Below are 19,760 nucleotides of genomic sequence, written 5' to 3' on the forward strand. Positions count from 1 at the left end.
AGCTTGGGGCTCTGTGTGTGATGGGATGGGACAGTCGCATGGCTTGTGACGGGGGTCATCCCCTGAAGAACTCTGTTGCTGAGGTTTAAAAAGCGTGATAACACTCGTGTTTCTCTCCCTTCTCACTGATGACATTTTGGGAATGCAGTGTGTCAGAGTCAGGCCCCGGGCCTTGGGTAAGCGTCCAGACCCGCCTGCCTTGGCGTTGCTGGGCCCTGCGGTGGGTGCTCACAGGCCGCGCAGCCCCCCGCAGCCAGGGGGCTCCGGGCTGGGCCGTATTCCCCGAGCTGGGCCGTGTTCCCCGGGCTGCCCCGCGGCCCTCACCCCGCCCCAGCCATCAGCCCGTGGCCGGGCCCCGAGAGGGGCTTTCCCGCTCCCGCCCGCAGCGCTGGGGGCCCGCGGGGCCGGGCTGTGCTCCCAGGCTCGGCCCTGCCCGGGGAAGCCCGGCAGCGTCCCTTCCGCGGCCCGAGGAAGGGGTGCAGGCACACCAGGCCCCGGGAGCCCAGCGGCCGCCGCCCCGAGGAGGAGCCCGCCGGCCCGGCCCGGCCCGCCCCCTCCCCGCCCCGGGGCCCCGCCGACACGGGCCCGCCCGCGTTCGGCCTCCCTCCCGCCCTGCGCGGCGCCGCCTCCACAGCGGGGAAGATGGCGGCGCCCGAGGCGGCGTGGAACCGGCTGGATCTGCCGTGGCCGGCGAGCAGCGCGACGGTGGCCCTGCCGGCCGAGCACCCTGCAGGTCCCGGGCGCCGGGCCGGGCCGGGCCGGGAGGGGCAGGGCAGGGCAGGGCAGGGTTTTAAGCCGCTGCCGGGCGCCGCGGCGGTTGGTGGGGCGGGCCCGCGGGGGGACGCGCGGCCCGGGCGCGGGGGAGCGGCGGGCGCTGAGGCGGTGCCCGTCTCCCGCCCGCAGTGAGGTGGCTGCCGGTGCTGCGGCGGCGGTGCGACGCGGCCGGCGAACGGCTGTCGGGGACGGGCCTGGCCGCCGAGGGACGCGTCCTGCGGGCCGTGCTCTACGTCTACCACAGCAGGCTGCTCCGGCACCGGCCCTACCTGGCCCTGCAGCAGGTGAGGAGCAGCCCCCGCCGGTCGGCAGGTACCCGGCAGCTGGGCGCTGCGCCCCGGCCCCCCCGTCACCGGTCCCTGAAGGGCCCTGGGAGTAGGGCTGGGTGCCTGGAGCATCGTGCAGAAAGTATTTTGGAGCGGGTGTACTGTGGTCGTCTTTACGCCTCCTCACGGTTTAGTTCGGTGGGTTTCCTGGCTCTGCGGCCAGTGCGATTTCTGCTTTCCAGCCCTGTGGAACCAATACTCGGTCTCTTAAACTCATGCTGAGGCCTGAAGCAGGTACAATTACGTACCTTTGAATAGATGAGTAACACGGGGATTTCATTTTCAATTAATTGTAACAATAGGAGGAGGGAAGAATAATCCTAGGCTACTCTATTAGGCACTTTCTGTTTTAAGACGAAAAGTGAACTCCTTACCAGCTTTCCAGCAAAGGGATTGTCAGTATCTTCAAATAACTCTTTTGCAATACAACAGGAACCGTTCTTACCTTCTTGATTTGTTTATGCATTTTTGTTCTTGAAAGCCAGTACCAAAGGCCATTGTATACAGCTGGGGAAACCATGCCGCACCAATTAACAATGGCCTACTCCAGCCCTTCGCTTAATTCCATACTCACAGTAGTGTGATAAAGGGATCTTATTCATCATAGCGCAGACATAGGAACGTACCAGCACATTCCATCGCACAAACCTGCCATTTATGCTGTTAAACTGATAAGGGGAAAGTGTCACTTAGTGCAGTGACAGTTCTTAGACCAAGGCACTCCCATCTCTCAAAATACCAGTCAAAGGCGTTTTCATTTTTTTCTAGGTAGAACAATGCTTGAAGCGCCTATGGAAAATGAACTTGGTGGGCTGCATTGAAACTCTGGCAGGACTGATTCCCAAGTAAGTGTCACGATCCCATATGTTATGTTATTCATTAACTCAGTCTGCAGAGCTAAGGGGGAGGGGGACACGAGATCATAACCATCTCCTCATCCTTGTGTCACCACAGGAAAAATACACCCCAAGCCCATGCAGAGTGCTTAGTTCCCAGCCAGCCTATGCTGGAGACAGTGGCTCTGAAGGTGTTGGGAGGTTGCAAGCTCATACTGCGTCTACTGGACTGTTGCTGTAAGGCTTTTCTGTATCCTTTTTTCACCATGAAAACGTTCTTACAGTTCACCAGCAGCACCTCCTGAGACCAAAACTAGGTCTGTTGTAGGGCCTCTATTGCTGATGGACTCAACTGTGCAATTCATACGTGCAACTTGGAGTTTCTTTGATAGCCAAACATCTTATTTTCAAGTTATTATGTAGCAACCTCAGGCTTTTGGCTGGCTGCTGTTCCGGCCTTGAGCAACCCAACGTTTGGATACTCATCTCCCAAATTATCCAGGATATTGCCTTGTGAATTGCCTCTAGTCGGTGCGTTCAGCAAGTCTCATTACTTGCTGTTTATTTTTAATCCTTAACTGGTGTAATCTTCAGCTTGTCCGTTAAACATCTCTGCTCGGAAGAATTCATACTTTTGAACACCGTGGCTTCGGGGTTGTTGAGCCGGCTATGGTTTGTGTATTCAAAAGTCTGTCTTGTTTGTTGTCTGTCTGTTTGACGTGCCTGTCAGGGAGGAGGGCTTGTAATTAGGCCTTGCTGCTGAGCGAGCTTTATTCAGTTGGGAGGAGGAAGAGGGGGGTCCCGCCGTCCTTTTGGACTGGATTCTAGCACCTGAAGAGTTGTGTAAGCGGAGAGAAACTTCTTACACGCTGTTATGGAAGGCTTTGTTCTTGGTTCATAGCAAACTTTATGTAGCACTAATAAAATCACAGTGTTAATGCCAGCCTGCCACAAACACTACATCCAGTGCTCTTTGCAGCACGCAGTAAGTCCTGCCTCATGCTGAAACGGAGAGGCTGGGATAAAGTTGTTCTATAACACTGCTGAGTTTTCCAGGGAAATCGGGGCTTTGGTCTCTCTCAGTACGAGAAAGTCGCTGCTGTCTGTAGCTGAAGGAGTAACAGCATTGTGCAGAGGAACTCAGCAAAACGTTCTTTGGCACAAGAAATGTGTCTCCCCAGTAAAGCAGAGCAGGCGATTGTACGGCATCGGTGCTAGCGCCATTGTCCTTAGTTGGTACAGGTTGCTTCTGGGGAAGGAGCTCGTGTCAAATGATTTGGATGTGACCTAAGAACCCGATGAGTCCCAGGTGTGGCACTCAGCAAAGCTCTAGGAAAGCAGAGGGGCTCCTGACCGGGGATTTACTACTCAAGTCACTCCTACATTCTGATCTTGAGCGGTTCCTTAAAGCTCAGACTAATATTAAGGCAAGCATGGTGATGGAGTGTAAAAAGATAAGCTTCTTTTGAGGGGGAACAGGGACAGGGCAAGTTGGAAACTCTTCCATTGGCTCTTCCGCTCGAGCCGAAGGCAGTCGTTCAGTGAGCATGAGGTTTTGCTAGAGGAGGCCCCATACCTTCCTGTCTTCTCTCTCCAGGATTCAGTACAGGTGTGTATTGCAGAGCCTCATGTCCTTGTATGGCACATTGTCGACATCACTGCATCTGGTATCTCAGACCCAACAGATGCCTTATGTCAAGGGGTTTACCTTCCCTTCTGATATCAGTAACTTCCTTGGAGTTAACATTTCTTCTGAGGTGAAGAAGCAAAAGGCTAGAATGCTTACAACAAAAAAACCTACTGGCTGGCTGAAGAAGCTCTTCCCAATGATGCCAGAGGCAGTGTCGGAGGTTGGGAAAAAGAGAAATTTTGCCACCTGCACGAGTGCTGTGAAAAACTGTAGCACCCCGTGCCCCGCGGACATCGGAGAGCCAGTTCTGGTGACAAGAGCCAGCAGAGGTAAAGCCTTGTGCCACAGCACTACTGGTTTCTGACGTCTCGGAGACCGACCGCAACTTCGGTCCAACAGAGCCGAGCGCTTCTGCTACCCCCAGAGTGCGGTTCTGGTACAAACTCCCCTCTCCTGTCCTTGGAAGAGGAGGAGAATGCTGCATGTGCCCTTGCCTGTATAAAGTTGTGGATAATGTCAGTATTGTGAGGTGTTTTGTTTTAGTTATGATACTGCCTGGAGAGAAGCAGGTAATGAGTGCAGTATCCAGGTCCTGTAAATAGTTATTTGTATTTTCCTGCTTCTGCCTAGCTGGGGCCCAAGGATAGCGAGGGAAGCTACGGGCGCTGTCTGCAGCCCATACAAGAGTCAATAAGGGTGTAAGTACAGGATGCGAGTATCCTGTGCTTGCTGGTTCTGGGCTGTGCCCCAGCCTTCCCCTGCACTCGGGGCTGTGGCCGGTGACTGCAGGCATCCGGGTGTTTGCGTGAAGCTTTTACCCATTAAGTTCTTCTTTGCAGCCATCTGTAAATCTCTGCATCCTCCTCAGCCCCTGCCAGCTGCCACGCGAGATGAGCGTAGTCCCCTTGATTTTGCCTGGAAATGTGGAGTACAGGTGTGAGCCTGCTGGGACAGCAGGAGATCTGAGAGCTCAGCGGGGCAAAGCATTGCAGGGTCTCTGTGCAAAGACTTAAAACTGTCTTTACTTCATAATGGGAACTCCCCTCTCTCTTTGTAGGGAAGCACCTGGGGTTTGACGTGAAGAGCTTACTTAGACCATCCAGACTGCCAACACAAGAGGTTTGTATGGTACCATTTTACACTTTTTTTTTAACTTTAAAGACCCTAACACTCCAAACATGATATCCCTGATTGAAAATGTCCCCTTTCCCTGCCTTATTTTTGCTTGTCTAACAACCCAAGTTAGCATGGAAGCTTTGCACTGAAAAATCACTACTAATTTCTGCTTAGGAATTTGAGTAGACAGGAATACAAATTCTCGTTACCGGCCTCTTCTTGTATTCCACAAAACAAGGCTGCTCTTCCACTTTCTTCTTAGAAAATAAGGAATGTTCTCATAAAAACATCAGTGCTCTGCTCCTCTCCAGCAGAGAGGATCAGGCATGTCATGTTCTTAAAAGACTATCTATTTCTGTTATTCTTTCTTTCAGGGTATAAGCATTGCATCAACACCTTTTAAAACAAAGTTGGCATCACTTTCCTCTCGTATAGCAAAATCGCAGCATGCTGGATCTCTTGTAGAGATGGTCCAAACAGCTACGTCATTCGGGGAACTGTCAGAGGCACTCAGAAAAGCTATTCTGTGGTGCAAAGGCAACAAATTCAAGTCAGCAGCTTATTTTCTGCGTAACAAGTTGCTGAAAAGCAACCGGCTGCACCACGTGGAGGCTCAAGGATGCAGGTAATTTTGCATGGGTGTAGGGTTTCCGGATCTGACGCTTTACATTTTAATATTATGTATTTTGCTACAGTGTAGAGAAACGCAGTGGTCTCACCCATTCTATTTGAACTCAAACGGGATCACTAGTTCAGGTGACTGGATGCTCTGACATGAACATTCTGCTTAGCCTCAGTCATTTGTGAGAGGATTTAAAAGGCTAACAAATACACAAATACTTAAGAGGGAGGATGAAAGGGCAACTTAAATCATGTGCATGTTTAATGGTAATGATTATACGATGCAAGGGGTGTTGTCTTTCTTCAGAATGCCCTGGCTACTATTGTACAAGGTGCTGTTGTATCTCCTTGGTATGACAAGGAACGTGATGGAGAAGGCTAATAACCAAATCTCTCCAAACCCCAAATGAAATAACACTTCAGCAGCTGATAAAGTTATGTTTTGTGCACCTTCCTCCCCTTAAGCTTGAAGAAAAAACTGTGCTGTGTCAAAACATCTGTCCGTAAATACCTCCTATACGGGTCACTAAACGCGCGCTGGCCGAAGCGGTACCTCGGGGCACGGTTCTGTCGAAGGAGGATCAAATCATCCGCCCGCTTGAAGAGAACTCTGAAGACTGTTGGGCAAAAACCTTCTGAGCTTTTTGGGGTCTGTGAGAACAGTGCATCTCTCGTCCCCCCAGCTTACCAGGAGGGGCCTCCGAGTCGGGAAGGGCGTTCCAGTGCTGATACAGGCTGTGTCGAACTGAGCACAGCAGGGGCTCCGAAGCGGCTGCTGCTGGAAGGAAGCCCTGGCCCTGTGTGGAAAGAAGCTACTGAGAACATGGATATTGATTCTATTTTTGCAGCAATGGGTGTCTGACCCCAGACTTGCAAGGAGGAAAGGGGTCAAGTCATTCCAATTATTATTTTTTTTTTTTAAGTAAAATCCTCAGAACCCTAATGGTGTCTTGGTAACTCATACCCTGAATTCTGCTAAGAAAGCAGCAACTAGTTCATTATGTTTTTGTAAAACAGCTTTTTTTTTTTTTTTTAAAACAGCTGCATCGCCTTCATCCTCTTACCTAGCCCTGTCTAGGAACAGGGACTTTGAGTCACCCTTACTCAGTGCCCCTTCTCTGTTGCTTGACCACGTGTTAATTAAGTGCTGCTGTCGAATCCACAGTGGAAGCTACAGCTGATCACTTACTGCTGCTTAGGACAAAAGCCTTGCTGCCACCTTTCCGAGGAAGCAGTCTTACACCCTTCCTTCTGCGCTGCTTGTATAGGGGACGGCCTTGACTTGCGGTATTATCGCTGTTCAGCATTTGTTATCCTTGTCCTGAAATGAGACGTTACCTGGACCTACTGCCTCTGAGCTGCTCCAGAAACAGGGGAAAGCGCAGCTGTGGCCTGAAACAGTAAACTCCTGACTAGTGAACACGTTGCTCACTGTCCTGAAATCTTTTTAACGTAAGTGGAATTTCTGCCTGCTTGGCACTGTAAGGCACAGCTACTCCTATTAATGAAATAATGTTAGAACAAGCACTGGGGTTAGTGCTTTCTGCCAGGCTCTTGATTGTAACTAAGTTCCAAGATCAGAATCACCAGGAAATACTAAGAAAAAGTTGTCTCAGAATGAAAAACAGGAATCTGCATTATTGTAGAGCACCGGCCAGGTGCTCTGCAGGGGTAAGGAAAGGCTGTAGGTGCAAGTAAATCTAGAATAGGTTAACTTCAATTTCCTAGGCTTAATATTGGTAAAAACCAAAAGAGCAGAAGAAAAAAATAACCTTCTTAGCCAGTTAAGCGCCAAACCCCCTGTATTATGCACCTTGTGTGAACGGATCAATTTAAGTTTAGTTACGAGGAGTGGGCACAAACTTAAAATGTTTTATTCAAAGAACATATACAGAGCAAAGGGCAGAACTTCGGTAGTAGTTCGGCCTTGAAGACTTTGTGCAGTTAACCAAGATCCCTTTTGTAGGCTTCCTGTCACAGGAACACCCACTGGTAACTGAAATCGTTGTAGAGAATCACCCATCGTTAGCCCTCTAGGTATCTGATTCAACACAGTCCTACTTCAAACAGACCTCCTGCCATTACAAGAATCTTTAGAGCTCTTATTTCATAAAACGGTATAAAAATACTTAAATAACCCACATACAATCAGGTAACATTCAACTGCTTGAATACTTTTCAGAAAAGGCTGGGAGCGAGGGCAGGCATCCCAGCAGTGACCTCCATGCTGAATAACCCCTCCACACACCAGAGGCGACATTCCTTCCTTCTGGGCAGCTGGCGCCCAAGTAACGAATGCCCCAGTGCAGCCTGCGCACAGACTCAAGATCCGTAGTTGGCTTCATCAAAGGCCTTTCTGGCTCGTTTCAGTTCTTCGTTCATAGTTAGGAGGTCTTTAACTCTGGCAAACTTCCGGGGGTCCTTGCGGATTAGAAAGACAATGTCCTCAACCTGTACACGACCCTGCCGCCCAATTGACATGGCCTTGTGCGTCTGTTAGAGGGAAAGGAGAAAGTTAGGAGGGTTCCTTTGCCCCTTAATTTCTTTTAAGCTCTCCATTCCACTTTATTTCTTGTCATTTTATAGTCAAAAAGTAAGCAATTGCAGGATCTGGGCACCACCGTCCTAGTCACACGAGAACTTTGCAGTAAACCACGGACTTACTGTGGCTCTGCTGTCCCCAGCTGCTCGTCACTTACACCCAGCGCATACCACTACGTACACGTCAGAGTAATGACATCAAAACTATAGCCAGCTTGCACGTAGGACACCCAGCCTGCAGGGTGCCTGAAGACAACGGGCATCAGGCAGAACTTGGAAGCAGCGTGAAGTACCTGCACCACAGGACAGTTTAGGGCATTTTGATGAGGGAAGGCAAGGCCAACCTTTCAAAAGGGGATCCACAAACAGTAGGAATAACTGTTTTCAAAAAAAAAAACCAAAACAAATTTTCAAACAGCACCCAAATGTCTGGAAGAGCGATGGCTTCAGGCCCCAGAAGCTCGCGTTTCGTTTGTAGCGCAGAGCTACGTTCCCATCCATGTAAAGACACCGGGAGCACACAAGAAGTCGACAGACTTTCACAGCTGAGCCTTGGTGTTTGTCAGCTGCGCGTATAGCGATGCCACAGGGAACCCCCAAGTCGGACGTGTTTTCCCCCCTCCCCGCCAATACTCATCTAACTGCTACTTAAGGGCTTCAGACTCTGTTCTAAATCCACAAGGAGCAAGATGCGTGAATTTTGCCGTAATCCTGGAAGAGCAAGGTTTAAGTTCAGCTTTTTCCTACTAGCATCAGAGTTTTGGGCCTGGGATAATGCAGTATTTGAGTCAGAGGTATTGGCCTTCAGGAGGCCGAAGTCTTAGCGAGGATGTTTTGACCGTGCTGTCCAGAGCTGACTTACCATTTCTGTGATAAACTCTATTACCAGGTCCTCAAGAATGTCCACCGATTCTGTGTAAGGGTTCTGGTCATCCCCAAATCCGTACATCATGCATCTTACTGCAGAAAGAAACACTCGGCGTCAGGCTCCTTTCGCCCGCTGGGCGCTGCCGGCGGCGAGTCGGAGCTCGCCAGCCCGGGCATCCGTGGGGCGGGACGGCAGCCTCGCCTCTCGGGCAAGGCAGGCCTGGAGCAACGGAGGGCAAACGAGCAGGCGGACAGAAGCCAGCAAAGGCCGGCGCTGTACGTACAGAAAAGCACGTCTGATGACAGACTAAACATGCATTTAGCCTACCAAATACTGAAGGCTGGCTGACTTTTGGCACGGTTAGGTTCAGAGGATGCGTTAGCAGTATTTTTGGGGGGGGGGGATCTACGCAACAGCTTCCTGCGCTCGCAGTCGGGGCACCGAATGGAAGCCGCTGTTTGCCTAGGGAAAGCCGAGCTTCAGCTGTGTCTGGGGGGAGGCCAGAGCCGCGGGGACCCGTGGGCGCGCCCGGCCCGACTCACGTTCTTTGGAGAACAGCCTCTTCCTCTTGCCTTGCCCGCCGTCCAGGCCGCCGCCGGCTTCCTCCGCGTCCTCCTCGAACTAGACGGGTACAGCGGGGCGGAGGCCGCCGTCAGCGCCCAGGGACCGCGACCGGGACCCGGCCCCTTCCCGCCGCCCCCCAGCCCCGGCTCGGGCGTCCCCTCCGGCCTCCCCGACCGCCGCCACTCACCGGCGCGTCCTCCTCTTCGTCAGCCATGGCCGCCGGGCGCTTCCGGGCGGGGCGGAAGGGCTTCCGCTTCCGCAGCCGCGCCCGCCCTGCCGCGGAGGCCGCCGGGTTCCGGGGCGGCAGAGGCCCCGCCCCGCCCCGCCGCACCGCTCCCTGGCGGGTTCTCCGGGCGCCCGGTCCCCGCCGAGCCAAGCCGGAACGCGCGGGTGTCTCCGAGGAACCGGCTGCTCCGCCGGCGAGAGGGCACCGCCGCCTCGCCCGGGGGGCGGCCGCTGAGGCGCAGGGACTGCGGTTGCTGCTGCGAGGCCGGCGTCCTTTCCGGCGGCTTCGGTGTCCGGAGGTGGTTCACACGGTGTGTTCTCTTCAGCGGGGGAAGAGCTGTAAAGTCCAGTTGTCCTTTGCAGGTCTGCTGGGCTTTGTTCCCGTTCCCTGCCTCCCGTAACCAGCCTGCTGTGGAGCCGCTTCCCCGTGCGGACAAGCCCCGGCTCTGCGTGCCCGAGGGGCGGTTTGATGGCGGGAAGGCAGCGCCGGGTCGGACGGGGGGGCTTCCCGGCTCCCTGGCTGGGCTGCCGCCTCTCTCCCCCCAGCAAAGAAAGCTGCGATTCTTCCAGATTGAAGCTGTGGCGCGAAGGAATTACTCCGAGATGGATTTGGTGACCCTCCCCACATCTGTGTGTTACACTCACCATTATTGGGTTGTCAGGTCAGGATAATTTGGTTTGAAAGGGAACCCGGGCGGTGCCTGCTCCATTGCCCTGCTTAAAAGAGGGTCAGCCACGAGGTCAGAAAGGTGTTTTTTTCCCCAAACCGTCAGTCCCTGGCCTGCGTGGTCGCCAGGGGCTCTTCCTTCCCTTGAGCAAGACTTGCGCTTGCCCTTGTTGAATTTCATAGGGCTGCTGTCAGCCCTTTCCTCCAGCTCTCCCAAGTCCCTCTGAACGGCAGCCCTGCACCCCAGCGCGTCAGCTCTTCCCCCCAGTTTGGTGCCACGCACACATTTGGCAGGAACGCACCTCCTCCACGTCACTTGTAACGGTGTTAAACTGGACGCGTCCCAGGACAGACCCTTACAGCATTCCCCTTGTAACTGCCATGCGGGCAGAGTACCACCCACTAACTACTGCCCTCTGAGCCCGGTTATCCAACCAGCCTTCACTGATCGAGTTGTGCACCTATCCAGACTGTAACGTCCTAATTTGGGTGCAAGAATAATGCACGGGACAGTGTGAAAAGGCTTGCTAAACTTGGGGTATATGACATCCGCTTTGCTTAAGCTCCCACCTGCAGCTGCAAGGAGATCTGCCTGTCTTTGTATTTTAACATCTAAGGCTTGGACAAGATTTATCCTCATCAGCTTGGACACCTGTTAGTGTTTCTTAAAGAAATTTTAACATTGAAATACTGTAAAGACATGTTTCTTGTTATTTTTATTGCATTATTTTTAAGTTGCGTATTGTGCTCGTAGTATTTGTGGTGAACTTCTTAGAAGTACTCCTTTAGAGTACTAGGTTTAGAACAAATGTCTCATAAGCATGCCTTGGGAGTCACATTGGGGAGCCACTAAGGAGGGGATAAAAGAAATATTTTTCTATTAGAACAGTCTTTAACAATTGTCCAAAACCATTCCCTTATCCCAATGCTGTAAATACTTTGGCCACCTGCACACTGGCTGCCATGGGCCAAAGCTGTCAGCAGCACCTTCTGACAGCGTGCGGACCATAGTCATGCTTGGCTTGCTTACAGATCCACCTGCCAGCCCTTGCCCAGGGTTTGTTGGCATTGTTCCTTATTTTATTTTTCCCATCACCAAGTTCTCGAATTTCTGAAATGTCTCTTGTCGCTGGGGGCCGAGTACTAGGTTTCCCACACCTTCTGTTTTTTTGGAAGAAAAAGAGTGTCTAAATATCAGCGCAATGTTTTCTGTTGTCTTTGAGCACAACGGCAGCTGTGGTTCTGGAGTCCTACTGAATCTACGTGGGCCCTGGTCTGAGCGCGTTTGTTCTGCCCTGTTAAATACTACTTCCGAAGCATACAATAGCTTACGTCCTTCATAAACTGTTGTGAAAGGTTAAGCTAGTTTTGCTGATGCTTGAGAAATACAACCTTTGTCAGGTTTTGCCTTAAGAAAAATCTTTGCCATAACGAAATTTTTCCTTCTAAAGAAAAATCCGTTATGTCTCCAGTAGGAGGCTCGTTCTTTTAGTGTAATAAATGCCTCGCTAAGTCAAGGTTCAACGAATGTTTTTCTCTAGGAAGCTGAAGAAGGAGAAGGTGCAGCTGAGGTGCAGACGCTAGAGAAACAGAGACGCACTGGAGAGCAGAGCCAGAGAGCGCCTTGGTGAAGCACTGAGGGATGCCAAGGAATGAACTCCAAGGAAGTGAGTACAGTGCCTTGAGCCCAAACAGCCTCCCCCGAGGAGCTCAGGGCTGGTGCCACCCCAGGACGCCCCATTCTGCACTTGTGCCAGGGGCGAGGGCAACAGGCCAGCAGCGCTGCGTTCATCACACAAGAACCAGGGGAGAATAACTTCTTGGGGAACAGCGTCAGCAGAATAGCGCTAAGATTTATCCCCCTCCTGCCCCTTACTGCTTATTGGCATAATGTTTTCTATCATTCCGAGTGTTTTTCAAAGAAAATACTGGTTTAAGTAGCTACGTCTGTGCAGGTGGCAGATTTACTGTCTTGTATAAACTTTGTGACTCTGCCACAAAGTGCACAAATACCATCGTAGATTATTAGAATACAAAAATGTTAACTACCACCTTCCCTGAAAAAAATCTGCTGTCTATTTAGCTAAACAGTTGATAGCTGCTCCGTAATTACTTTATTGAGCAAAACAGTTTTCTGTGCTTATATAAGAGATGATTATAAATAGATTAGTTATAGCTGAAGCCATTAGAGATCAAGTATTCAACACGTGCTTGGACAGCATTAAATTAGTGTTAAAATAAATCTGTGCATGCAGGCTTAATGCCGTGGCCAGCTCTTAGGAGCAGGTCAAAGCGCAGCTACCAAACCCAGTATCAAGATCACTTGTGCAGGTAAGGAAGGGATGCTTACTTTACTTTTCATCGGTGCTGTTTTTAGATACAAACTGGCTGTGAACCCGTCAGATGAGAATAAAAGGAAGTTACAGGACTGGCTATAGCATACGGTGGAGAGGGCGGCTTCTTACATAGAGGGCTGTAGGGGTAAGTCACGCCTCTGTGAGGGGTGCGCCCCCTCCGACGGAATTAACAGTACTTTGGTTCAGGCATCACCGACAAGTGGGCCCGAGTGAAGCCAGCCCTGTTGTACAAACCTTGAGAAGTTGTGCTAGGCCCTGTCTTTTCAGGAACTTCAGGAATTTAGGTCGTGTCTTATCAGGAGTTAACAGTACCAGCCGGAGCTGGGACCAGGCGAAACTACAGCTGCTGGGGTTGCGCAGCTGCATGTACACCAAAGGGGGGTTTGACGACAAGTCAATCGCTTTATGCTCTAAGTATCTGCAGCCATCACAGCCCACTGAGCTCTCCTGCACAGCAGCGGGCTGCACGGTGGCGATCTCCCCTTGATGCCTCTCGGGGTTAGTCCTCGAGGTCGAGAGATCCCGTACCCAGCATCCGGTATCTACGGCGAGGTAAATGACATATTAGATCTAAAGCACATTGTGTACAAGCTAGCTTAATTATTAGAAGTGTAGGAAGTAGTAGAGTGTTTGACCTCTGTCTAATCATCGTTGAATCATTGATTAATAAAACCTTTTGGTTAATCCCACAACAATGACTTCTCTTAATAATTCACCTGCGATAGCCTCTCGATTTATTAACGTAACCGTCTTTATTTTGGGATGTAATGCAAGATCAGTTTCCCTTTTCTTAGTCCTGTTCCTTCCTCTCATCTTGTGTCCTGTTCGTAGCGTGGGACAAAACCACAACTTATTCCTCCCTCCTCTGTAAATGAGTTCTGGTCTTACTCTGTTTCCAAAACACTTAAGCAGGAGAGTGATGTAAGAAGCTGTACGTCTCCCTGGGTTTGTCCCTGCTTGCACAGAAACAGCTGCACTTTCTCTGTGAAATACAGTACCACGTTATAGCTGGGATAAGCAGGTACCACAAGTAATCTCAGCATGAGTAGGATTAGCCAGTGACACAGGCTGGAAACATTAGCTGCTGCTAAAACGGCTGTTTCCTCTCTTGCCAGGAACTTTGACAGTTGAGGGAGCAGTATCTTGCTTCTCACGGGCAGCCACCCCACTTAACGCAGAATGAATTGTCTGTGTTCAACACTCGGCAGGTTCTGTCTGGCATCCAAAATTTGTTTCATGCTGTACCGGAGAGCTCCTGCTGCCACACATCCTAGTTCTGAGCAGTCTGAAAACAGTGCCGAGCCCAAGGAGCAAGACTTTAGACAAAATAAAGAGTGAAAGAAGGCAACACCAAAACAACCTTCAAAGTGACAGTAAACCAGAGCTCTTTCTGCCTTAGTGCATGTTGCCTCTCTGTGTCAATGCCTCAGAGAGGCTAAATCTGAAATGTCTAACTGCTAACCCCCCGCTTTTTTTAAAGTAACCCAAGAAACCTGTTTAGGTTACTTCATTAACATTAATAGAATTATTGATGTAGTGTCTGGTCAAGGTCCCTACTAAAATGCATTCTATGCTATAGCCACTCTAGGGGACTCTTGCAAGAATACGTCAAAACACCGGCTTTGTAGTGCCAGGGGTATGGTGAGAGACCAGACCAGACCCAGTAGAGGAAGAAAAAGGAGAAAGTACTGCTGAAAGGCCGGAGAGAGTAAAAGCCTTTTCCATAGAAGCCCGTGCTCAACATCACTTCTGTAAATGCCAGGTGCAGAAGAGGCAAAGCTTTACGAGATAATGCTGGGTGCTTGCGGTGTGCTGTATGCACTGCAAACAATTTAAGATATCAAAAGCATTTAAAACTGAAATGATCTCTACTACTTCAGTATGCTGCCCGCCCCACCACTGCGGAAAAAGAAAGGGAAAGCTTTTGTGTCCCTGGCCTGAGAAAGCGCAGTTCCTCCTTCAACAACACAGCGTGTTCCTTCAGAACTCGGCAAGAAAGTCTGCTGGTGTGCCAGACGCCTGTTTACCCAAAGCACGGTCCCATGAAAGCACTTAAATATAAGTTTTAATGGTTAAGTGAAGGAGAGGACTTGATTTTATTCACTGCCTTACCTGTCACAGGGGCACCGATTCCTGCATGTAACACAACTGCGGTGTTCCCTCCAAACGCAAGTTATTCCAGTATTTGAAGCATTTGTGAATGAAGATCTTGGGACCAATCCGGCAGAAAACCCAGACGTGTCCAGGGGTAAAGCTGGTTCTTCAGGATAAGACTGTACCTGCTGTTTCTAGTACAGCTGTAAGAAACTGTATGACCCAGCTCCACGTGGCTTCCACTAAGGACACCTCACGGCAACTATACGTACCCACAAAGATCGTGGGGTCCAGTTCACAGTCTGCTGGCATTTCAAAGCACTTTTTATACAAAGGGATTTACCAGACATACTTAATGCATTGAAGTGGTCAATAAGTGGTTACTAAAAGACTTCCTAGCACTGTAAGGCATTTCGTTCTGAAGAGGGACTAAAACCAGAACCGCGCTTCATGTTACATACACAGACTTATTTTCAGAGGCTATCCAGTCAAGGCTGAGGCCTTGAAAAAGACAGCCTTGGCAAGTCTGATACTTTTGGAAGATCCTGGTTTTAATGTACTACGAAAAGATTATTCCTGAAGTGTTCACTTGCACCCGTTCCACACTACTGCACTTCCCCCTAGGATCAAGCATCCTCTGGGCTGCTTTGCTCTGGAACGCTTTGGGATTGGAGGTAAAATATTAGAGAATCACAGGTTTGATCTCTGCTAAGATGTGGGAATGAGAGATCCGCATCTTTCTGCTGCATTCCCCACACTCCCCACTTCTTACATGTATGCTAAAAACAGACCTCACCTCGTGCCTAGTCTGAGAGTTACAAGAAATTCCATAATGAAACATAACACTAGAAACACCTCGGAGCGGCTCACGAAAGGCCTGCCCTTTCTTGAGGTTTAAACACTTCACCTAAGTAACTTTGACAACTGCATACGCACATCTGGCAACATTAAGACGTGACAAGGCTGAGTGCCAGAGTTCGACACAGACACTTAATAGCTTTGGTCTAAATTCTCTTGTAACAACAACTGCTGTTGATGGCAGTCCTTTTTTTCCCAGTGCTGTGCCTCGTAACGAGCCAGCTTTAGGTGCTCTTAGCTGCTGTGGGATGCAGTTCTGCCAGCTGCTACAGTGTCCCTACAGAGTACAGGACATCAGTACTGTGTGTCAGCTGCCAGGGTAGAACAGGGGCAGATAACGGACAACGCGTCTCATCTCTGGCAACTCAGCTGAGCGCAGCTGCCGAACTTCACGCTGCATTTAAAACAGAAGGTGGATGCAGCACAGACAGACGATAAAGTGCAGGAGAGAGTTCCCCTAGGTGTCAGTCATTTATTCCACTGTTTTAAGCCAACAGTGATCAAAAAGCAGATCCCACTGAAGATGTGTCCTTTCCTTCACCCACCCGCAACAGGGACAACTCGATGTCCGCAAGCGAGGCACGCCATCACGCTGCACCTACTGAACGCACGACGCAGAGGAGTTACAAAAGCAAAACATACAAGGAGCCCTAAACACGCCTTCGCAGACAACATGTTGGCTATTTCCACTCTAGATCACCTTCGAGCAGGCGGGTTGCACAGGCGCTCGTTTTTGGCCCCTGCTATCTAATCTGAGAGAAGTAAACCTCTGTGTATCACTCAATTCAGCTGGGCAGGTACGGTTTGCTTAATGTTAGGGCTATAGGTTTTCTTTTCTCAACTAAATGCCTTTTTATTAATGAGATTACTAGACTATCTCTAGTACCCTAAATATAGCAGAGGCTAGGCATGCAGTGGGAGGTTTTTGAACATTTAGCTGGAGGGAGAAGAAATGCTGTATTAAAATTAGCTTCTCTTTGGAGGTTCTCTTTGTTTTTTTTCTCCTTAGCACAATCATGTAGGCTTTATAAGAGAGTTTTGTAATAACCTGGATTCATTCATAGCGCAAACTTCCTGAATTGATGAATTTATTAAACAAAAAAGCTTAGCCTTACAAATATTAATTTATCCAAAAACGTATACGAGTTTATCCAAAAATAAATTCTAGTACCTTGGATTATTTACAACAAAAATCCGGACCTCTAGTTTTGGTACCTTTTGTTCTGGATGGGCCGAGCAGATCAGGAGCCAGACTTTTCAGCTGGCCTCTACAGCAGGCAGGTTTCCAGTAACATGGGCTACAAAACACCTCAGCAAGTGAACCCCCGAAAACTCCAGAGAACTGCAGAAACAAAGGCATGGATGTTCAGCGCCAGATGCTGCTGTGCCTTGGAGTCACACAAGCAAACTCGGCCGCTGGCAGTGTTAAATTACATCTCCCGCAGTGCGGCGCAACCTTGGTAAATGAAGCGCTTCAGCTACGTACCCAAACAATTACAGCTTGCTGCTGTTAACGCAACGCCAAACAAATCGGCAAAGCCCGATCGCCCGCGGCAGAGGGACTGCTGCCCCCCGCGGAGAAAGGCCAAAGGAAGAGCGGCCTCCAGAACTGAACTCCGCTGGCTTGCAGAGGAGGGGGAAGGAGGAAAGGGGCCTTTCCCCACCAGCAGCCCGCCCTCCATCGCTGGGGCGCAGAGCAGTGCCACCTCCAGAGCAGACAGACCCCTTTCGGGTGGTTTGCCCTACTGCAAATCATCGCCTGAAAGGGAACGGCAGCAATGGAGCAGAGCTTTACCTGACCAGGAACAGCTGAGGAAAGCATCCCTGAGTTCTCTCCTTTACAAACTCCTGGATCTCCAGTACGTTCTTTAACAACAGTCCCCTGGAAGCTCGGTCAATTTTTGTTAACACCATCTGCACGGATCCAGAACAGGAGGGTTAAGAGAGGAAAAGGTTATTTTGCTGCTAGCCTGGAAGATCCGTAAGAGTCTTGGACCACCTTGCAAGGCAGGCTGAAAGCTCTGGCTCGTATCTAGGGGGAAAAATGGTGTAACTCAGTTCACCAAAACACTCGTATAGCCTGCGTAAGGAGTGGACCTTTCCAAGCTCCTCAAGCTGAGCACTGAAAAAGAAGTGTCCGCTTAATAAATGAAGGAAAAAAAATCCCTTAAATCCCGCTTGCCCCCCTCAACACATTTTAGGCCTATTTTATTAACAATAAAGGTGGGGGGGTTACTGCTTAGGTAGGGCAACTTGCATAAGCTCAGGCAGAGGGCATACACCTTTATGGATTATCTGTAGCTGATAACCGACACAAGAATGAAGCTTTACCTACCACATAAGGAATCCCAAACTCTTCCAGCATCTCTACTGCAATGTGATCGGTTTTCTGGAGTCCTACTACACCATCAACTAATAGAAAAGTCCTCTTCAAGCTGCCAGAAATACAAGCAACAGTCATCACCACCATTATTTCACGCCTGCTCTGCTACTTCCAAATTCACACGCAAGAACAAGCAACACAGGATCTGGGGATAGGAAGAGCCAAGAAAAGCCACGCGTGGGAGCTGAGGGTCAGCGCGGAGCAGCACCTCAACCTTTTCTGCTGTTTGGATCTGTCTAAGCACGAATGAGTGACACCACAGAGGTTCCCGGGGAGATGCCATCAGGGCTAATCAACACTACCACTGGAGGTAACCAGCCCTCCTGTAGTTTTTCACCTGATCGCGTGACACTGTACATAGGCGTCTGGCTTTCGCTGCTCTGGGGAGGCACAGTTAAGTCCCTTACTTGCGCCGTTCCTGCAGATAGGCCTCCACCATCTCCACAAAGTCTTGCGGGGCACGGTAGCCGTAGCCTGGCATATCCACCAGAGTAAAGGACTTCCCTACTTTGAAGAAATTCATCTTCTTGGTGTGGCCCTGGGGAGAGGATTTAGGCAAGATGAAGGAAAAGGGTGGTTTTAAAAAGTTGCTTTAAGCAGGAGATGCCCCGCCAAACATCTCTGTACCATACCCTGCGCCCCCAGAGAAGGCTGCAAAAATGCTGCTGCTGCCTTAAGCTGCCTGGTTTCCTACGCTTGTAGCGATCCTATGTGGCTCTATCCTTAAAACAGGCTAAAAATACGTTTACGGGTCTCCGTGCTCGGTTCTTCCCAAAGGGATTCAGGGCACGTCTGCTCAGCCCGTACGACTCTTCTCTCTGGCACACGTGCCAGCCCTGGCTGAAGGGCTAAGCTGGGCTCTCTCCGCCTTTCCCTCTGCTGGAGCAAGGCCTGTGCCAGCCGTGAGCTGGTGGCCACCACGGCCGGCACGTTCTCCTGCCGCTTCAAGTCACCCCAGAGCTCGTCCCCTCTGGGTTGGCACCGAGAGGGAGGGACGTTAAAAATGTCACTCACCGGAGTTTTGGACACTCTGACCTCCACTTCTGGAGACAGTGAAAACAAGGCGCGGATTAAAGACGATTTCCCCACGTTGCTTCGGCCGATGAAGCACACCTGCAGCAGGAGAGGCAGAGAGAGCACTCCTACACCTGCCCACCTCCGCTCCCCCAGCGCGGCTGGGCAGGGGCACCCCTCCTGCCGCCCCCAGTCCCGCTCGTTCGCCAGCCTCCGCCGCCAGCGCCTGGGGACAGGGCCGCCGCGGCCAGGGACCCCACCGCCGGCAGCAACAGCACTCGAACGGCTTCAGCGCGGCACGGCGAAACGCCCCGCCCGGCGCTCGGACCGCGCCGCCCCCGGGGCTGCACCAACGCTGCCAACCCCCGCTCATCTCCCGCGGCTCGGGGCTGCGGTCCCGCCCGGCCCCGGCTGCAGGGCGGACCTCGGGCAGGGCCGGCGGCGGGGCATGGTCCGTGCGGACGGCGGAGCTCACGTAGTCGATGGGGTGGCCGCGGCCGGACCTGAAGAGCGCCTCGGCGCGCTGGAGGGCGGCCAGGCCGGGCTGGAAGAGGCGGAACGGCACCGTGTCGACGCCGGGAGCCAGGCACCGCGCCAGCTTCTGCAGCGGGAACACGACGCCGTCGCGGCGGCTCCGCTCCAGCCGCAGCACCTGGGACAGAGCGGCCAGCGGCGGCGGCGACCGGCCCGCCCGCGGCAGCACCATCGCGATCGCGGCCGCGGCCCCGGCCCCGACCCCGGCCGCGGCCCGGAAGGCGGCGGGCGCGGGGCGGGGCGGGGCGCGGCCCGCGGCTGCCCCCGCGCGGCCCGGGGGTGTCAGGGCCCGCTGCCGGGCCCTTGCCGGAGCCGGCCCCAGCCCGGGGACGGCGCCCAGGGCCTGGCCGCT

At 51.6% G+C, this 19,760-nt stretch overlaps 3 protein-coding genes across 14 annotated transcripts; 1 reads left to right on the forward strand and 2 right to left on the reverse strand.

Annotated features, from left to right (window-relative positions):
- The first annotated feature begins 142 nt into the window (after positions 1 to 142).
- RMP64 (ribonuclease MRP subunit p64) lies at positions 143 to 12,685 on the forward strand. 5 transcript variants are annotated; one of them, XR_015704427.1, is made up of 9 exons: positions 143 to 733; positions 1,869 to 1,945; positions 2,055 to 2,186; positions 2,531 to 2,608; positions 3,534 to 3,895; positions 4,624 to 4,685; positions 5,057 to 5,307; positions 11,710 to 11,835; positions 12,546 to 12,685. XR_015704427.1 is itself a non-coding variant. In XM_087755875.1 (9 exons), exons 1-9 carry the CDS (start codon positions 643 to 645, stop codon positions 6,163 to 6,165), a joined length of 1,785 nt encoding a protein of 594 aa, XP_087612001.1. In that variant the 5' UTR covers positions 519 to 642; the 3' UTR covers positions 6,166 to 7,004. The 5 variants fall into 5 exon arrangements, 4 of the variants coding, with proteins under 4 accessions (XP_087612003.1, XP_087612000.1, XP_087612001.1 ...); XM_087755875.1 differs by lacking the exons at positions 11,710 to 11,835; positions 12,546 to 12,685 and adding exons at positions 904 to 1,238; positions 5,769 to 7,004 and having other exon boundaries at positions 519 to 733; XM_087755876.1 differs by lacking the exons at positions 11,710 to 11,835; positions 12,546 to 12,685 and adding exons at positions 904 to 1,058; positions 5,769 to 7,004 and having other exon boundaries at positions 519 to 733.
- On the reverse strand, positions 7,156 to 9,530 carry TAF13 (TATA-box binding protein associated factor 13). 2 transcript variants are annotated; one of them, XM_087755895.1, is made up of 5 exons: positions 9,464 to 9,505; positions 9,255 to 9,333; positions 9,040 to 9,174; positions 8,707 to 8,804; positions 7,156 to 7,796 (listed from the first exon to the last, which is right to left on the reverse strand). In XM_087755895.1, the coding sequence occupies exons 1-5, from the start codon at positions 9,488 to 9,490 to the stop codon at positions 7,626 to 7,628; spliced, it is 510 nt and encodes a 169-aa protein (XP_087612021.1). In that variant the 5' UTR covers positions 9,491 to 9,505; the 3' UTR covers positions 7,156 to 7,625. The 2 variants fall into 2 exon arrangements, with proteins under 2 accessions (XP_087612021.1, XP_087612022.1); XM_087755896.1 differs by lacking the exon at positions 9,040 to 9,174 and having other exon boundaries at positions 9,464 to 9,530.
- On the reverse strand, positions 10,088 to 19,658 carry GTPBP8 (GTP binding protein 8). 7 transcript variants are annotated; one of them, XM_087755892.1, is made up of 7 exons: positions 19,299 to 19,658; positions 18,875 to 18,973; positions 18,268 to 18,398; positions 17,813 to 17,912; positions 17,273 to 17,391; positions 16,693 to 16,819; positions 10,088 to 10,218 (listed from the first exon to the last, which is right to left on the reverse strand). In XM_087755892.1, the coding sequence occupies exons 1-6, from the start codon at positions 19,578 to 19,580 to the stop codon at positions 16,735 to 16,737; spliced, it is 816 nt and encodes a 271-aa protein (XP_087612018.1). In that variant the 5' UTR covers positions 19,581 to 19,658; the 3' UTR covers positions 10,088 to 10,218; positions 16,693 to 16,734. The 7 variants fall into 7 exon arrangements, 5 of the variants coding, with proteins under 5 accessions (XP_087612018.1, XP_087612019.1, XP_087612020.1 ...); XM_087755893.1 differs by lacking the exon at positions 10,088 to 10,218 and adding an exon at positions 10,867 to 13,067; XR_015704432.1 differs by lacking the exon at positions 10,088 to 10,218 and adding an exon at positions 13,237 to 13,810 and having other exon boundaries at positions 14,638 to 16,819.
- Positions 19,659 to 19,760: the final 102 nt, after the last annotated feature.

The sequence above is a fragment of the Nipponia nippon genome, unplaced genomic scaffold, assembly GCF_047370975.1.
Source record: "Nipponia nippon isolate SJK-2023a ecotype South Korea unplaced genomic scaffold, ASM4737097v1 scaffold_2, whole genome shotgun sequence".
Lineage (NCBI taxonomy): Eukaryota > Metazoa > Chordata > Aves > Pelecaniformes > Threskiornithidae > Nipponia > Nipponia nippon.

Coding starts and splice junctions, on each gene's coding strand:
- RMP64 (XM_087755874.1), top strand. CDS start 143: ATGCAGTGTGTCAGAGTCAGGCCCCGGGCCTTGGGTAAGCGTCCAGAC. Junction 1,946..2,054: donor CTGGCAGGACTGATTCCCAA/GTAAGTGTCACG, acceptor GTGTCACCACAG/GAAAAATACACCCCAAGCCC. Junction 4,686..5,056: donor CCAGACTGCCAACACAAGAG/GTTTGTATGGTA, acceptor TCTTTCTTTCAG/GGTATAAGCATTGCATCAAC.
- TAF13 (XM_087755895.1), bottom strand. CDS start 9,490: ATGGCTGACGAAGAGGAGGACGCGCCG. Junction 8,805..9,039: donor CAGCCAGCCTTCAGTATTTG/GTAGGCTAAATG, acceptor TTCTTTCTGCAG/TAAGATGCATGATGTACGGA. Junction 7,797..8,706: donor TAGAGTTTATCACAGAAATG/GTAAGTCAGCTC, acceptor TCCCTCTAACAG/ACGCACAAGGCCATGTCAAT.
- GTPBP8 (XM_087755892.1), bottom strand. CDS start 19,580: ATGGTGCTGCCGCGGGCGGGCCGGTCGCCGCCGCCGCTGGCCGCTCTG. Junction 17,392..17,812: donor AGTTTGGGATTCCTTATGTG/GTAGGTAAAGCT, acceptor GGATCCGTGCAG/ATGGTGTTAACAAAAATTGA. Junction 16,820..17,272: donor CCTCAGCTGTTCCTGGTCAG/GTAAAGCTCTGC, acceptor TTGTTTCTGCAG/TTCTCTGGAGTTTTCGGGGG.